Here is a 14,288-nt window from a genome sequence, read left to right on the forward strand (position 1 = left end):
ATGATCAGACAAGGAATTTATCCCCTTCGAGATTATTTTCTAGGCCAATATAACCATCGCCATACCTCATACTGAAATAACGATTAGCTTTAATCACATGTAGGGATGTTAGTACGGTGTAACCGGAAATAAATATTGCCTGGAACATGGTCTTAAAAACCACCATTTGATCATTACAGAACGAGCGGTTTCCATGATGAATTTTATCTAAATAGAACTTTAATGTCTAATGTACTGCAATATCATATTATCTGATCATGTAATAAAACCCATTAGCGTCACAAAAATGAAATATTGGTTATACCTAAGAAAATATTACACTTAGGATCGGGAGTAATTACTGAAGTCATGGGGGGTCATATATTATTCTCTCCTAAGGCATATAGTGAATAATCATTGGACTTACAACAACACCTGTCGACCAGCAGCTGAAATTACTTTGTCTGTATTTTCAGGAGACAATCAACTCATACTACTTAGTAAACATCTTGATCTTTGTCTTCCCAGTTCCCAGTGCATATCTGAAGCTTTTCTTGATTTCTTACAAAAATTCCATAATGACATTCCGGGAATCTAAAGCAAGAGCTAACGTACTTATAGTATTTGAAAAACAAAACTGTTACTTCATAATGGATTACCGTGCTTAAATATTTTTAATGCCATATTTGCTAAAAATAAAAGAGTCCAAAACGACCCATCCAATACACGACATAAAGTCTACATCGTAAGAGCAGTAGTTTGTGCGTAATCTCTCATTTTATTTCCATATCAAAGTAAGACGACAACACGAATATCGTACGTCATGCAGTGTGATAAATGGACAACTTTGCCAGGACTGCGGTTTTTTCATCACACCCTTAGACGATTTTCCTTGCCAGACTCTTCGTCCCGCACCACAGACAGGGTGAAACCAGACTGGAAACAATACCCACCGAGAAACGAAACATTACTGTTCGAGGGCTGACAAATCTCATATATCCTTGTGGGGTTTTTATATGGTGTAATACTTATTTTTTATTATTCTAATAATACTGTAAAATAAACTTAAATATTTTTTAAAACTTGGTTCGTCATTATATTGGTAACCATTGTCCAGCGAATGTCATCATACAAGGTAGGTTTGGCTTCCTAGGTCCGGTTTCTTATTAAATCAACTCCTGGGATGACAATATGGTTGACATTGTTTCATGGTAACGGTTTGCTCATCCCTATTGCCCCATATTTAAACCAATACTACTAATCAGTTTGTCAATTCCCTCTGATATAATTATTATTGCACTGAAGTAGAATTCAACATTAATGTTGATTCAAAGCAATTTCGTGAAACGCTAGCGGCGCATCATCGTTTACTCAAACGAGAAACAGGATTTAACATACACGACACAAAGCTACAAGATATCAACTTTAATTGGTTTAACCGGTGGCCAATGCAATTATTACCTAGACAATTTACTTACATGTCGGAATCCAAATTTAAGAAACTGCCAAACATACCACCTGCTGACGATATTTCATCTTTTTGAAATGTATAACTATTGAAATTACAGGTATTAAAAATATAGAAAAGAGAGGGAACAAATATGTAATTAGAACCTGATAGTAAATCTCTCTTATATACTAAACGGCAAAAAAAATGTCAGTACGATTTCAAAATCAGAGGCACTTTAATCAAATCATTCTGGAAAACGACTTACTAAATGGAACAAAGCAATTTTTTGTGAACAGTATGTTGACATATTAGTGATTAATTCATCACAATTCCAAGAGATTACGAGAAGGTTTAGAGTCTGTACACAGTCTATACATCAGTATCTGGTGTGTCCACCGCGAGTGTCAATAACATCAGCGTAGCGTCTGTACATGGAGTGGACCAGACGATTGATGAAAGCCATTGGCTCCTGAAACCACACTCTCAGAAAAGCCTGGCGCAATCCATCGGCTGTGTTTGGTCTCGGTACGACGTTATTAAGTCTCCTCTGAATTTCATCCCATAGATGTTCAATCGGGTTTAAGTCCGGACTAACGGCTGGCCAGTGCATAATGTTGACACCGTTCTGCTGTAGAAAGTCCCAAGTAACTCAGGCGCTGTGGGCACGGGTGTTGACATGCTGGAAAAAGTTGTTTTGATGACGTGCGAAATGTAGTATGAAGTGGAGTATGAAAGCTTGATCGATGTAGCGCACTGCTGTGATGCCGTCTCCTCTCCCTGGACCAAGAGTTTGGAACACCACAGGACCCACACTCTGGTTCAGGCCGATTCCACCCAAAATCATTATGCTTGGACCTCCCCATGAATCTCGTTCCATGACACATTGGTCAGAATAACGCTGGCCACGTCGACGCCATATTCTGGTCCTACCATCTGCAGTTGATACGCAATACCGACTCTCATCTGTGAACAAAACAGTTCTCCATTGCCTGTGTTGCCAGTTCTGGTGTTGTTGGGCAAACTGTAGACGTTCACGTCGATGGCGATGGGTGAGGATCGCTCCACGGTAAGGTCTACTGCAATGGATGTTTTCTATGGTGAGACGTCGGCGCACTGCATCGGTACTGTTGGGTCTTCACACTGTCTGACGTGCTGTCTCAAGTGCCTGTTTGAAGGGATTCTGCACGTGCTCTCGCACAATATGGCGGTCTTGTCGCCTTGTGGTAACCCTTGTTCTACCAGTTCGGGGCCCGAAAGCGTTGCTGACGCCTGTAGATGGTCCGAACATTGACCTGGAAGAGATTGGCAACGGCTTGAGTAGTGTAGCCAGCGTCGCGTCTTCCAAGCGCCTGGTTCCTCTGAGCTGTCGTGAGTCGTGGCATGCTGCTGACGTATGGGGTGCATTTTATAGGGCTGGTCCCGGTGAACAGCACGTGCAGCATGAGTTACATGAAAATCATGGAGAACACATTACCATCTCAGAAGTCAGGTTGCGTATTTGAGAACATTTCCTGGGTTCAATTCTGTGTTTGGGAAGGAGCCTTATTGCTCAGGTAAAGTTGGAGATGTGGTCACAAATATACAATAAAAACATTTGGCAAGTTTTATGCAATGAGCCTATTCAGAGTAACACAATAACCTGACGTTTCTTTTGCTGCTTAGTATATAAATGTCACAGATGATAGTTTCCTAGGAAAGTTTCACACTAACACATGACATGCAATGCCTACGCTCTATACATGGTGCTTCTAGATTGATGAATTCCCGTAGTTTGCATTCAATGTCCTTGGTTTGCTTCAACCTTTCCCACCCATAAAGTAATACACACTGTATCTGTGTTTTGGATGGTATGTTTTTGCATTAAACTGATGGTCTTGAAGGTATGTCACCGTTCCTTAGTATTATTATTAAACAACCAGTGATTATTCTGATCTACGGTGTAACGTACGTTTATTATCTGCTCAATACATCTTATTGTTTACATGTAGAAAGCCTATAACACCGATATGAACTTTGTACGACCTAATTAAATCTTTAAAAAATAAACATAATCATTTCTGTGTCATAAAGATGTTCATTCTGAACATTATTATATGGCAACGGCGTCCGTGTCTTCAATAACGTTTGAGCAAATTTAACGGTTAATGGCATTAGTACAACCAGTAGACAGATTTTTGAGATTATATTGACTGAAACCGGAATATTCTAATTTCAGTCACATGTTATTTCCAGTTAGGGAATGTTACCTGTAGAATATTTGTAAATGGTTAACATATATCCATCAAAAGAAAATATTAAGTGTTATAACTCAGGTATAAACTGTTGATCTGTTTACAGATGCAGGTACATTACACCATTGAAATTATTTTAGAACTAACTTAAACAGGTAAATATTGATAGAATAAATAAACAAACGTTTTTCCTCACCTGCAATAACCGTGAAGGCCCCAAGCATAAGTACTAATGACGTCACTTGCATTGCACCTCGTGGACTCACCCAAACACTCTGAAAATAGTGAATAAGAGATTGGTTAATTAAAGGGGGTCCAGCAATGTTTGTAGTGTATATTTCTAATCATATGACCTGCAGCTTATTTACTGGCAAAAACGTGTTTGATTAAATGGTTGTTTTCGTAAGGTGTGTTCCATGGACACCATTACTTGTTAACTTATTACAATACACTGTGTGCTTTTGCGATGTTGTTTTTTTGTTCACCTGTCCGTACGCATTCACCTCTAAGATATCAGTGGGTAAGCTATATTATTTTTGTAATTATAAGTTCCATGCTGCGTGGGAGCTATTCATAGAAAACAATAAGCCTCACAGGTGGATTATCTCCCTTGGGAAGCACCTTAAAAATAAAGATTGATTAATTAGCTTTAGCAAATTATTATAAGTTGGAAGTATCAGCACGGAATGTTGAAATTGAAGTGTTAGAGCTCTAAATTCATACAAAGAGTTCTTAATAACTAACTATCTATCTACGAGTATAATTAATTAATATCATTAGTATAATTAAGTGTACGGATAATTTAAGACACCATTTTTGTCTTTATAATGGCCGTACTAAGGGTTGAGAGTTGTACATCAAGAAGCATCTTAGCATAACGAACAGCTCATATTTACAATTTATATATTTACAATTAACTTAGTACGAGTTTCATTTTTAATCGATAGCGCAAAAAATAGAAAAGTATTCTTTGTCTAGCTATATATATATATATATATATATGTTGATATTACTTCGAAATACAACTAAAATGCGCAACAAAACAGGGTCATTAATTTAGAGTTGGGGTAAAAAAAAAGAAGTCTACGTCATCAGTTAGGTTGTTCCACTTTACACAAGGGCATTAACATTACATAAACTTTATACACTTGATAATAAAAATTAATTTTGGCACAAGTAAGAGTCGCTTAATTACCATACTAAGGATGTGCAGCAATTTAATCAACATCTGGATAATGTTGCCGCTCTTTTGAAATCTCACAGAAAGAATCTTGTTCCCTTAGAGATTTCTGTTTATAAACTCGTATTTGACTTGGTGTGCATGGTTTTAGGCCACCTTTCTCTCATCAGCACAGGTGGATGCGTCAAACATACGATTTTCTCATTAGGCCAATCCTAATATAAATTATTCCTGGAAGTTTGGATACCTAATGGATGGTTTGATCAAATAGGCCTACATAGAAACAATACCAAATGCCCAGCTATACAGTAACGATGACACGACATCAAAAAAATGTCCGTAGTTCTGGATTTTCCAGGCAATAAATTTTAAAGATTTAAAATCAAGTGAAAGCAATCATTATTTAATAAGAAATGTGAAATAAAATAAATATTTTTAATGTTTTATTTATATCTGGATATCTTTGGGTAGAGGCAGTTTCAAATCATATCATAAAATTTCAAATAACAAATGCACTACTGCTTGTTAATCTGTTTGTGCCGTACATATATTTTAATTAAGTCTTCATTCTGAGCACGCCTGTGATCTTTTATTAGAGCTCCGAAGGGGATATAAAAGGATCGCCTTGTTGTCAATCCAATTTTAGAAGACGGGATTTGATCTGTGGACCGCCCGACATGTCAAAGAAAAGGCGACAGGTTACTATTCTTTCGTCCTAAAATAAAACCATTAAAATCAATTCATGTCTCCAATTCAGTTTCACATGTAAAATAAATCCCATTCTGAAAAACAAAATAGTTTGGCCTGTCCTGTAATTTGTTTTTCTTGAATATTTAACTTAAAGGGATTCAACTTAAAAGTTGATATTTTAGAATTAACTTCGCATTTATAACTTGACATCGGTGCTATTTACAATAAAATGAATGGGATTTAACGTCCTACTTTTCTGCTCCGACTGGGCTAATGCAGACGGGCATACGCCATACAGTGTGCTTTGAGAGAAATTTTGTCCTGGCAGGGGCGCTACGGCCAACTCAAATTCCAGCTGTCAAGGGTTCTTTTACATGCACGTCAATGTGTACACGGGAACTCGTTTTTTCGTCCCATCCGAACGACTATCTATGTATACCAAAGAATAAATTCACAAAAACCTATATTCTATTGAACCAGGGGGCTTCGGTGAGATTTGAATTTGAATCAAATGCATCAATAATTTAACGAGCACATAAAAACACTTCGGTAACATTTTCCATCAAATTAATAAATCGAATGAAATAATATCTGGTTTGTCGTTGAAACTGTGGTAAATACTTACGGCTTTAAATGTTTCTATTGTCAATAATCCGTACTTCTAATATCCACGATCGGGGATGCGGTGGTTCAGTGAGTAAGACGCTGCCACGCTAACAAGGAGCTCTCGAGTTCGCTCCCGGTGTTGGCCGAGAAAGTTTCTGTGTAGTGCAGGACGAAAAGCCTGATAAAAACATTGTATAGTTCGGATGAGACGCAAAACCCAGGTCTCGTGTACATATTGGCATGCACGTAAAAGAACCCTTGACAGCTGGAATTCGCAATAGGAGTAAGTCGTAGCGCCGCTGTCCGACCAAAATGTCCCTCATTAGCCCAATCGGTGCAGGAAAGTAAAACGTTAAACCCCATTTCATTTCTAATTTTTAGTAATTTAATCATTCATTTGTACAAATCTGCTTTATTTAAAACAACTAAAAACAAAACAGGAAGTCGAATTCTTTTATTTTTTGTACTGTTGCCACATGTTTTAATGCATCTAAGATGAGCAAACTGATCCTACAAATATAATGGTGTTTATCTCTAACATAAGCCATGCTTTAAATCAGGAATGGAAAGAACATATTTAAGTTACATCTATCAAAGTTTAACAAGCTTTCAAAACCCTGTGGAGACGTGAGTTGGTCGAATGGTATGTGTCAAGGAGATCTCTTCAAACCCCCATGAAGACAAATTTTTGCAGAAGGTAATGCACTTAGCTTATCATCTCATTTGGAACTAGACAGTTAATCTTTTTATTCTGTTTTCTGTAAAACATGTTTTGTAGCATGGATAGAGTAAGAGCACTTTGACATAGAGCTAAAAGTAGGAATTGAGTGATCTGTACGCTGTCCAAGAGTAAGTAATAATAAATCATGAAATACGGTATACAGGTTTAAACTATATAAATAAAATCAAAAATGTCTCTGAATGTGTTCAGGATTCGTCGCCCATCTCCATCACTACTTATGTGGTATCAAATTAACCACACGACGCCGGTCGAATTGGACCCCTGACGAATTTGGGCCCCGGGCGAAGCCGGGTATCCTGCTAGTATATAATAAAGTACTGTGGGGACCAAAACATAATAAGTAAAAATGAATAATATGGAAAATAAAGTAAAAAAAATAAACAGTTTAATTTTTGAAAAGATTTCTCGTTGAGTGTTTCATAAAGACAATGAACATGATTCAACATATTGAAATGTTCTATGTAAAAACAAGAACCCAAGTAAGTCTTAAAAATACGTCTTCATTTGACCCCACTGCACAGGGAATGAAGTCAAAGCTCCCAGCTTAATATTATAATATGAAGGAACTGGAGAACAAGAGTGAAACAGACATCGAGAGGAGGTCTAGACTGCACTTTTAAACCAGCTTTCAAGTATCGTCAATGACATTCTGATAATACAACACACCTATCATTATATACGTTAACGACTCCTTGGTAGGATGCTTTCCTCCGGGAGTAAGCTAAGGGACAACTACAAAAGTCAACGACAGCTTCTGGGTTCAGACGTAAATACAAGAACGTGGAACCAGATACTGGTATCCCAATTATCCAGTCGTTAAGCCAAAATTATTATGGTATCACAAGAAAGGATAAAATAATATACAAGCTCCTACAACGCCGCTGTCTGGGTCAAACTTTCTCCATAACACAAAGCATGGTGCATCCTCTTGTTCATTATCCCGATTTTTACAGAAACGCATAAATTTAATCCTCATTTAATTTACTACAAAACCATCATATTTCAAGGACAATATTATAGTCCATGACAATGATAAGCGTTGAAGTTATTTATATCATATCAACATTAGGTGTGAAAAGGAATGATCATCTAATTCTAGCATCAAATGTCACTGATCACGATTCCAAATTTAATATCGGTTATTAAACGTCTTGGGGACAGTTGACAGGTCGACTTGCACTATTAAACTGATATTCCAATATTTTAATCGGCATTATCAACTTATGAGAATGATAAATGGGATAAACTGTCGGCATAGTCATGCTTCGTGGACATGTTTATCATTGGCGAAGATCATGACAGAAATAAATATGTACTATCTTTATATTGAATAAATTCTCACGGTTGTGATATGCTAAACATATTCAATCATTACTGATTTGGATTAGACAAATATTGAAAATTATTAATGAACAATGAATACGGTGACCGTATAGAACTTTCATTCTTACATAGGAAAGGCCTATTAAAATGTTTTCTGAAGTAACCTACAAACTGTCTGTCTTTGCTTTCGGCACAAAGTAATATGATAATTTCTTAGTATTTCCATTTTTACGAAACTAGGACAAAATTAAAATTGCAATTTTATAACGCAGGGAAACATATTATTAATATATTGAATAAAATATATTTCAATTTTAAATATTACTGTCAATGCTTAAGTCGTTCTATGTTCAACCAGATCTGTATAATTACTTAATAGCCATATTATTTGCTTTTCCTTTTCCATATTATGTATTCAGAATAGTAAAGACCTACCACAAGTCCTATTAATACTAATTAATACATAAATTTAAATAAAGCATCGAAGGAATAGCCCAACTTTTCACTAACTCATCTAGTTGGTTAACAGACATTTAAAAACCGTCATGTAGAAATCTGAACTTTCTTTTTTCTTCAAACTTATTGGACACTAAATTTGATAAAAGTAGAATGGACTCAATCGACTAAACACCTTAACACGGCATCTTTAAAGTGGAAACTACAGTAATCCGTATACCTGCAGGGTATTATGAGCTTCATGCAGCACTTGAGTCATTTACTTAAAACAGGTAGAGCTTTACCGACTTGAAAGCTATTTTAGATTCCAGAAAAACCAACTCGGTGCCCTAGATTTCATCCGATCAACGCATATATGTTGGAACTAGACTCCGCGGTAGAATAAGCCGTGTGATTGCCACATATGTTAACTATTACTTACTATGTGGTTTAAAGATCTTATGCTTAACACCTGATGAAGATAAAGATAAATAAACAATTAATTACCTTCTTATGATATCCCACTTATAACATCATAGGTGGGATCAGTGAAATAGAACTTTGTACTGGGAGAGAGAAATATGTCAATTGCCATGTACCGCTAGTTGATTGGATATTTCAAACAATATCCTGAATATCGATATAAACTATTTCTTGAATAATAGAGGAGCGACTGAGTGAATTAACACGTAACATGTAAAACAACGGAATTGTTGATCCTATATTATAAACGGTCTGTATATGCAAGAAGCTAAATGAGAAACTGGTAGTGGTAAAATTACCAGATGCCCCTAAAATTGTTGATTGAACAACAATGTCCTCTATCTGATTACACTATAAACTGACCGTATATCTAATCACACAATCATTCTGGTGTTGATTTCAAACCCTTCAAAACCACATTCCTTGTACCGTTTTGCTCAAAAGGAACCACCGTATCTGGATATTTTATTGCACAAGCCCAAAGCTAATAAAGCTCGGTCATTAATATCCAATATTAATGCATAATAAACCACGTAGTAATAATACCATACTTTGTATTGGATCAGATAAGTTAAAGCCTTGACCAGCTTGGTGCTTAAGTCAGAGCATCGTAGATATGTCTTTTCATAAATGCAGCGACAGTTTGTGCGACATTTTATGTAAATGTGGAAGTTGCCGACAGTGTTACTATTATAATCCCATCTACATATTTTATACCATTTTTTTCTCTTCTAAAATAACGGCTTATTTACCATGTGCTGACAAGATGAATAACGAGCTAATACTTGCGGGGAAAACAATTTCAAGAAGGGACAGATGATTTCTATAATCAACGTTGTCTTAGTTATTCGATAGATCGCCATACAATTATATACATAGGTTTTTTATAAACAATATTTATTCAGAAATATATGTATAAAGATAAAAAAAAATAGGTTACAAGGTTACAACCCATATTATACTCGATGCGTAACAGATTATATTTCAATAAAATTTACTTATGGAGCACCACACCAATCAACAGTGAATATTCGCTAGGCCGTTACAATCACTGAGAGTGATGACATCGGTGCGGGTTAATTAGCTCGCAATATTAACCTTTTTTTCCGCCAGCGAATTAAATTCTAGATTTTTTTTTTGAAGTATTAAGAAATTAAATAAAGGTGTTTGAAGTATATCTGGATAAAAAAATATTTCCTATTTAGTGTAAATAGGTATATAAAATGAGTCAAATGCATTATTCTGCCTAGACCCGTTGACGTTATGTAAACAATGCAAGCGCCCTCACGCCAATGATTAACGCCGCGTGATGTGATGTCACATGTAGAAGCATTTGAACTTATAAAGTCCAGTCATCTTTTACAGAGGTATAAGAAGCCGCTTTCGCAATACCTCTGTGAAACACATTAATGGAGGATATAGATAGATGGTGGTAACATGACCATGAACATTGATTCAAACGTTTGTTTGCGGTTGCTCCATGTCGTCAGCTTCATGTTCCTATCCTTTTAGAGATGGTAGAATAGTAATATCGTTATTACAGTCAACGATAAAAGAACACACCTCGGGCTTTCTGAATGTATCACCATCAATTGATAAGCCTGTCCAATCTACCAGGAAATATGCATTGGTTTCCACAAATATTATATCTTTCTAGACACTCTAAGGACAAACCCCTTTTTTGACAGTATATAACATCAGATTCGATGTTTGTCACTCTGCAATATTTTACTATTCTAATTTATTGTGGGCGTATTAGGCTATTTGAGTCTATCAGTTGTTTTGTTCCTGAACATAACAAATATCACATCAACAGTATGTTTAGGGTACCAAAAAGATGACCCAATTAGAATCCTGGGCACGTGGTGTATATATTTTGGCTTCTACTGGTGAAACGCCACCATCCACAGATTTGTTTATAGAATATAACAGAAAATTGGGAATCACCTCCAGACCAGCCACGTCATTATCTATACGTTTTTATTCTTAGAATTTTTGCTTAAGAAAAATATTTATTGGGTATTAATATATTTGTACTCTACATAGTCATTATACTCTAAAAGTAACCTAGTATAAGATCAATATCGCATGTTTTATTATATCATATATAAATATAATTATATAATGTTCATCATCGATCATTTACATAGGATTATTTGTACTAATCAACTGGTTTGTCATCACTAATCTCTTAGATACTTTAACCGATTTTCTATTACTTAATCAAGCTGTAGCGACTTCAGCTTTGATGTAATTCCTCAATTTAGAGGTAAATCATAGTATTTAAAACAAACATTTACAAAGAAGATAATTTGGCTCGATCTGTTTTTCTTCTGCCAATAATTACGAATACATTTTGTGATTAACGTCTATTCAATGTGGATAATTTAGGTTAGACCTAGGGAAGTCGGCTCGACACAGACCTTCAACTTACCGCCGAAAACACAGATGCCCTGTCAGACCTTTAAATTAAGCAAAAAAAGCTCTTGAAACTATACTCATTTATATTTTGTGGATAACGATCAGTTTTGATCACACTACTGAAAGAAGAGGATAAGCACCACATAGATAGCAAGAAATAGTTATTTTAAGTTTGTTAATGATACTGCACCTTTTCACACTAATATAGATAGATGAAGAATTCACATCAGTAGCGTACCGTGGAAGGGATGGACGCCCGCACCGCGTTGCACTTTATAAAAAACAAACAGTTTTTGTCTGTATGGACAGTAGAAAGGCATATGACGCCTGGCACTATATTATTTCCCCCCGCCCCAAAACACCACTTAGATTAACAGCTTAAGTATTTTGTGTACATTATGCTGCCTTTTCCGAGGAGAGGATGGCACAAACTTTAGATACGTCATTGATCACAGAGGATCTCAAAAGCAGACCTTCTGAGATGTTACAATCTTTTTTAATCCTATACAATGGCTCGGTGAAGTCAGTTTTATTATGTTAGTAACAACTTGTGCATAGTAATAAAAGTGATATACACACTTCAAGAGTTTTTGACAAAGGAACACAACATGATTGGCACGAGAAGGGGCTTCTGAATGAAGCCAATTCCACACAAACTAAACTTAACTATATATGTTGTATTTATTATTTGTATCATTTCTGGTCATTTTGTCAGCATCATTCCCCGAAAGACTATCTCGTCATTTACTGGATGATCATCAAGGAAAGTTAGATAATATTTGTTTAGCACTTTGTTATGCAAATCTGACAATTCATCAAATATATTGAATGTTTATTATGTAAGACCCCACTAAGGTAAGCCAAATATTTTTTTAGAATTTTTAATATTTATAAAACCTCCTTTGTATCTAATAAACAAAACTCCTTACTCGTCAAAATTAGTCTCAATGGGGTTTAAAATTTTCACAATATGCAACTGCTACAAGTATATAAATATTCAATTGACTCGATTTTCAAAGCCTACTTAATTCAGATGCTGAAGATTCGAACTGTCCATTTCAAAATTATTTTCCAAGCCTGAAAGCCTCACTTAAGTTATACAATTGTTCTTATATTATCTGTTTATGAAATATGAGTTATTAATAAATGGAACCATTACACGAAACTCTCATACCAGAGGGAAATTATTTTTACATTATGCTCTGTACACAAACGTACTTCATTGCGATTTGAAGTCCAATCAGCACAAATCACAAAAGTGTCCCGAATGGCATACATTTCCATTAAATCTGTTTTGTTATAAGGAGCCAAAGTAGTGTATTTCGTACTTGAAGCTGTAGAAATGTCGCTGAAGTAATTTTAGCTGTGTACAGTTTTGGTATGATTTTAATATGCGTGGTTTTACAGACTAATTAGTGCAAAGGTGCAATTATATTGAATCCTAACATGAGCGGAGAGGAATTTTTGGGATATTTCAAGTCCGGCCTTCACTGACAAGGAAAACGCTTTTAGACGTTCATGTGGAACGAGAAACTTAGTCAAACCGAGCCCATAATGGCGTTCACGTAAAAGAACCAGAAAAGTGACAATGGAAGAAGAATGGGCAAACGGAACTTTCGACGAAGAGAAAGTGGAAATGCCACTGTCCGGGAAAAATGCCCGTCTTCACTATCCCGGCTGGGGTAGAAAAGTAGGAGGTTGAACTCCACGTCATTTCATTTCACATTATGGCGGCTACCTTACAATTTCCAGATTTTAAACTAAGCATTGGATTGTTAAAGTAAATATATTCAAAAGATTTAATAGCATATTTTGATTAAATATATTTTCTTATCGGTAATTATGTATTGGGATAGAAACTATCGAGGAAATAATTATATCCCATAAATTTGTTTATATTAAAAACTGATATTTGGATAGTAATTGACAAGATTTTTCAAACGCGTTCTGGCCTCGTGAACTAATCACCACTAGACATGACGAAAATGGGCTCTGAATATTAGTTAATAAAAATCAAAGACATTTCCAATGTCTACAGATGAATAAAGATGGCAACGTGAAATCAATAAAATTGAAATTAAAGAACCAATGTTTTGAGAGGTAGTACTGTGGATTGTTTAAGGCCATGAAACTTTTATGTTTGACCTTTGATTTCTGATTGCATAATAGATTCCTACATTGGCAGTTTACACCCAAACTGGAATATTCTGTGTATTATGAACTATACTAACGCATTAAGGAAAACATTTGTAGTTTAGAAGGGAATGGAAGTTTGTCTGGCAATTGTTTTGAAGTTTCATTGATAATAATACGCATCTGGATTCTGGAAAGTTGAATACCTGAACACGTGATTTGCAAAATCAATTTATTGCATGTTAGCATTTGGCAACGGTGCTGTTTCTCCTGGAATAAATAATACAGACATTCCTGTTTTGTAACTATAGAGTAATTTGAAAAACAGTTTAATTTCTTGTCTAAATAATAAACTCAGGATATATTATCGTAAAACAACAATATTGGAGAAATATATCTTGTCTTAATAACCTCCTGTACCAAGAATTGAAAAGATCATTAACTGCTGTTCAATTTTTGAAGCATATCCAATTTTGCTTGTCCAACAGACATCTAAGCCGGATTGCAAAATGACCAAAAACACCCACCAGACGTGTATCGTGACTTCCATTCAGCGAGTGAATACATTCTGTTTAATTGCCATATAATAATGCTCTAATTATACTCATAATACTG

At 35.5% G+C, this 14,288-nt stretch overlaps 1 protein-coding gene across 8 annotated transcripts in view; it reads right to left on the reverse strand.

The window, feature by feature from the left end:
- LOC126810558 (neuronal acetylcholine receptor subunit alpha-5) overlaps positions 1-14,288 on the reverse strand; it is an 89,072-nt gene that overhangs the window by 32,514 nt on the left and 42,270 nt on the right. For all 8 annotated transcript variants that reach the window (XM_050535691.2, XM_050535696.2, XM_050535697.2 and 5 more), the window contains exon 2: positions 3,857-3,935. In XM_050535691.2, the coding sequence (XP_050391648.1) occupies positions 3,857-3,908 (52 nt within the window). In that variant the 5' untranslated portion in view covers positions 3,909-3,935. The remainder of the gene's footprint in view (positions 1-3,856; positions 3,936-14,288) is intronic.

The sequence above is a fragment of the Patella vulgata genome, chromosome 2, assembly GCF_932274485.2.
Source record: "Patella vulgata chromosome 2, xgPatVulg1.2, whole genome shotgun sequence".
NCBI classification, from domain to species: domain Eukaryota; kingdom Metazoa; phylum Mollusca; class Gastropoda; family Patellidae; genus Patella; species Patella vulgata.